Raw genomic sequence first — 4,684 nt, 5'->3', positions numbered from 1 at the left:
GGATCTAGAGCTTGAGAGTTATTATCCTTTGGTGGTGTACTTTCTTGATTTTTCGTATTTCCTGTATCTTTTTTTTGATGTTTATTCATTGTGGCAGGGCGTTTCACAGTCCACAGGTTTGACACTATTGACTGACTAAGATGTTGCTGTGGTTGCCAATTTGGTATGGCTACCTCAGTGACTGCTCAGTTGGCCAATAGTGCCTTGCGTCTGTGCTTGCTTCTGGTCTTGAGCCTCTCTGGGGAGCCACCTCTCTGGTCAGCTTGAACTCGGCCAGGCTGCTGGATGATGGGGCAATACTGCAGGGTGTGTGGTCTCTGCTGAGCTTCCACCTCCCGTGCTGGACTTCTCCCTGTTCTGTGCACTCTGTCCCCGGCTGCTGGGATGCGCCGAGGCACCACAGAGCGTGTGGTCTCTGCAGAGCTTCCCCTTCCCCTGCAGGTTGTTTCCCTGCTCTGTGCACACTAGGCCGGGCTTGGGATGGAGCCGAGTGGTTGCGGTGAACCCTACATGCTGCTGGGTCGCATGGCGGCGGCCCCTCACAGGGTGTGTGAACTCTATGGAGCTTCCCTTTCCCTTGCTGGATGTCTCTGTGCTCTGTACGCTTTGGGCCGGGCTGCTGGATCGTGCAGCAGCAGTGTGGTCCCTGTGGAGTTCCCGCCTCCCCTGATGGACGTCTCCCTTCTCCGAGCGCACTAGGCCAGGCTGGAAATGTAGCCGGGTGCCTGCGGTGAAGCCTACCTGCTGGAACACGCAGTGGCGGCCCCACAGGGTGTGTGGTTTCTGCGGAGCCTCTGCCTCCCTTGCCGGACTTCTCCCCACTCTGTGCGCACTGGGGTGGGCTGGGAATGGAGTAGGGTGGTGGCGGTGAAGCCTGTCTGCCAGATCGTGTGACAGCAGTCCCGCAGGGCATGTGGTCTCCGTGGAGCTGTTGCCTCCCCTGCTGGACGTCTCCCCTTTCCATATGCACTTGATCTTATGTTTTTAAAGTTTAAATCGGTTGATTTGTGGGAGGGAGTGATGCTAGGGACCGTCTATTCTGCCATCTTGACCGGAAGTGATGATTTTGATTTTAAAATAATATTCTAATATGCCATTCTTTGTAGTAATTACATGGCAGGGCCAGTTGTCAAGGATATTCTAGTTTCTGAGGCTGGGAAGTCCAAAGTCAGGGAACACATCTGGTAAGGGCCTTGGTGGTGGCGACATTGACAGCAAAGCATCACATTGCAGAAAAGGTGCAGCAGAGAAAGATTGCAGGTAGAATTTTGAGTATAATGGATTGTTAGGTCTGTATGCAATTACAAATTTTACTTCAATACGAACTTTCATCCTTACCATAACAGATGTCTAGTTTAGTCTTAAAATTGGTTTGGAGCTTTCTGTCAATTATTGTTCCCACAAAGAAAATTGGTTTAGGTAAGATGATATTTAGCTTTATTTCCATTTGCCTGTCTGCCTTGGTAGTAATGCAATTACACTGTAAATGTTTATTGAGCACTTAACCAAGAGTTCCTAGAGGAACTCATCTAGTTCAGAATTTGTTTTTTGAATGAAGGGGCCTCAACATACTGTTTCTTATTTTTTCTTTGAGTATTTGAAACACACACACACATACTTTTAAAACCTTAATAGATAATATGAGAGTTTAAAAAATCTTTGTTATCTTTTAAATACAAAGTAACTGCTGGCTTTGCCAAGAGACATATGAAAAAAAGTCTGTATTTAAACTGTTTATTCATCTCAATGTTTTCTTCCTTTTAATCAAAGTAATTTGTAGGGTCTGAGAGAAAGAGAATAGTAGGTTATCTACATATAGCTGCTTCTTCCATTTCTGCTCTGCTTCTGATTTGCTTTGTTCCTCTTAAACCCTTGGCCTTTATTAGCATTTATGAAATAAAGGTACTGTCATAATTGATACTTAATAGGCTTTAAAAGGCCTTCCGAGGAGAACCTTTGTATTTCACAGGGAACACGTCTTCTTAGGGGGAGACGTGTTTCTTTTTTCCTCATCTCAAATCTAGACCAAGTAGTATTTATGAGTTGTTAACTTTCAGCTCTTCTTACTTTATAATTTTATATTTTCAGCTGAAAAAAAAAGAAATCAAATGTTCTTGGAATTTCTGTATTCTTTTTTGAGGAAATGATGTTTAGATCTAAATCTCTACCCAGCGGTGCTTTCCAATAGAAACGGTACACAAAAGCTCCTTAGGCTTGCATCTGTATAGTGGAGCTCTGCATTAGAAACTGGTGTCATTTCTCCATTCTGGAACTGTTTAGATAAGGTTCTGCAATTGTTCCTAGCAGCTTTTGCCTTTGCAGATACCATTTGCTCATGGTATTTAGCAATCTGAGTCTAGAGAAGAATTACAGTAAGAGTTATCAAGAGCAACAGGTAAATTTATTAAAGAATACTAGATCAGCTTAGAACTTTCATATCAAAAGAGAAAATTCAAATGCATGCTGAACAGACATAATGTTTAGAAGTTTTTTGTAGAACTCGTCTTTTTTACGAGATGTTTTGGGGTTAGTGTCAAGGTTGAAATGGTGTCTCTTTTTTTGCCTACAATTCAACACAATTGAAAGAGTCTTTAAGTATTTATTAGTTCCAGTAATCAATTGATAAAAATAGTCATTGAAGTATATGTCTAAAAAATAAAATGGTGAATGCTAAGATGTATCTCCTCTTATCACTTTGATCCTGTTTTCAGTGAATACCCCATTCAGCGTTCAAAGAAAGATTCAGAAGGAGGAGAGATGGGAGTTGCGGGTTCTGTCAGCCTTCTGCAGAATGTCACGTAGTCTACCCAGCCCATTTCAAGTTTGGAATGGAGTCCAGATAAAAGGGGTGTCTGTATTTGTAGTTCCTTTGACCAAATGGTGAGAGTACTGATTGTTACAAAACTCCATAANTCTGTATTTAAACTGTTTATTCATCTCAATGTTTTCTTCCTTTTAATCAAAATAATTTGTAAGGGCTGAGAGAAAGAGAATAGTAGGTTAACTACATATAGCTGTTCTTCCATTTCTGCTCTGCTTCTGATTTGCTTTGTTCCTCTTAAACGCTTGACCTTTATTAGCATTTATGATGTCATAATTGATACTTAATAGGCTTTAAAAGGCCTTCCGAGGAGAACCTTCATATTTCACTAGGAACACGTCTTCATAGGGGGAGAGGTGTTACTTTTTTCCCCATCTCAAATCTAGACCAAGTAGTATTTATGAGTTGTTAACTTTCAGCTCTTCTTACTTTATAAGTTTATATTTTCAGCTGACAAAAAAGAAATCAAATGTTCCTGGAATTGCTGTATTCTTTTTTAAGGAAATGATGTTTAGATCTAAATCACTACCCAGTGGTGCTTTCCAATAGAAACGGTACACAAAAGCTCCTTAGGCTTGCATCTGTATAGTGGAGCTCTGCATTAGAAACTGGTGTCATTTCTCCATTCTGGAACTGTTTAGATAAGGTTCTGCAATTGTTCCTAGCAGCTTTTGCCTTTGCAGATACCATTTGCTCATGGTATTTAGCAATCTGAGTCTAGAGAAGAATTACAGTAAGAGTTATCAAGAGCAACAGGTAAATTTATTAAAGAATACTAGATCAGCTTAGAACTTTCATATCAAAAGAGAAAATTCAAATGCATGCTGAACAGACATAATGTTTACAAGTTTTTTGTAGAACTAGCCTTTTTTTATGAGATGTTTTGGGGATAGTTCAAGGTTGAAATGGTGTCTCTTTCTTTGCCTACAATTCAACAGAATTGAAAGAGTCTTTAAGTATTTATTAGTTCCAGTAATCAATTGATAAAAATAGTCATTGAAGTATATGTCTAAAAAATAAAATGGTGAATGCTAAGATGTATCTCCTCTTATCACTTTGATCCTGTTTTCAGTGAATACCCCATTCAGCGTTCAAAGAAAGATTCAGAAGGAGGAGAGATGGGAGTTGCGGGTTCTGTCAGCCTTCTGCAGAATGTCACGTTGTCTACCCAGCCCATTTCAAGTTTGGACTGGAGTCCAGATAAAAGGGGTCTCTGTATTTGTAGTTCCTTTGACCAAATGGTGAGAGTACTGATTGTTACAAAACTCCATAAAATTTGATCTGAAGACTTTGGACTTGAAGCCTTCCAGAGAGACACTCATAGAATCTAAGAGAAGTTCTGGGATCTTCTGACCCTCATGAACAAATTTGGATTTGGCTGAAGAAAAATGGCCACAGATGCAAATCTCCAGGCTAGTCTCCAGCCTCTCTGGGTGCATTCGGTGACCTAACTGCATGCTGGCTTGTGGGTGTTCATGTGGACACCACAACCTCCAGGGCCAGCTCTTTTCTTCTTCCATTTCTAATACAAAATCAATAGCTGCCTATATTTAAACATATTTTAAATTTGTTCTGCATCCTCAAAGTTCCATATTGTATCTTTACACTTATGTTTTAGTGTTTATGCTATTGCGGCTGGAATCACTCCATTGGGTCTAAAATAGATTGCCGTGGAAAAACTACTGTGAAGTAATCTTCATAAATGTATTTTGAGAGATTTCAGTGTCAGTACGTTTCTGCACGGTAAATTATTTTATAAAGTATCAAAATGGCACTGTCGGATTCGATTTTAGTAACTGTTTTCAGCAATGGAATTCATAAAATGAAATACTATGATTTGTGACGACCTCTTTTTACTTACAA

At 40.3% G+C, this 4,684-nt stretch overlaps 1 protein-coding gene across 1 annotated transcript in view; it reads left to right on the top strand.

Moving 5' to 3' along the window:
* The window catches only part of PPP3R1 (protein phosphatase 3, regulatory subunit B, alpha), a 100,035-nt gene extending 95,351 nt beyond the window's left edge, over positions 1 to 4,684 (top strand). Inside the window, 2 exon segments of the mRNA XM_008577842.1 lie at positions 2,712 to 2,798; positions 3,858 to 4,684. Coding sequence (XP_008576064.1) covers positions 2,712 to 2,798; positions 3,858 to 4,101 — 331 coding nt within the window. The 3' untranslated portion in view covers positions 4,102 to 4,684.

Source organism: Galeopterus variegatus, unplaced genomic scaffold (assembly GCF_000696425.1).
Source record: "Galeopterus variegatus unplaced genomic scaffold, G_variegatus-3.0.2 Scaffold1586, whole genome shotgun sequence".
NCBI lineage: Eukaryota > Metazoa > Chordata > Mammalia > Dermoptera > Cynocephalidae > Galeopterus > Galeopterus variegatus.
The sequence above is the reverse complement of the archived record's forward strand: the minus strand, read 5'-3'. Positions and strand labels throughout refer to the sequence as shown.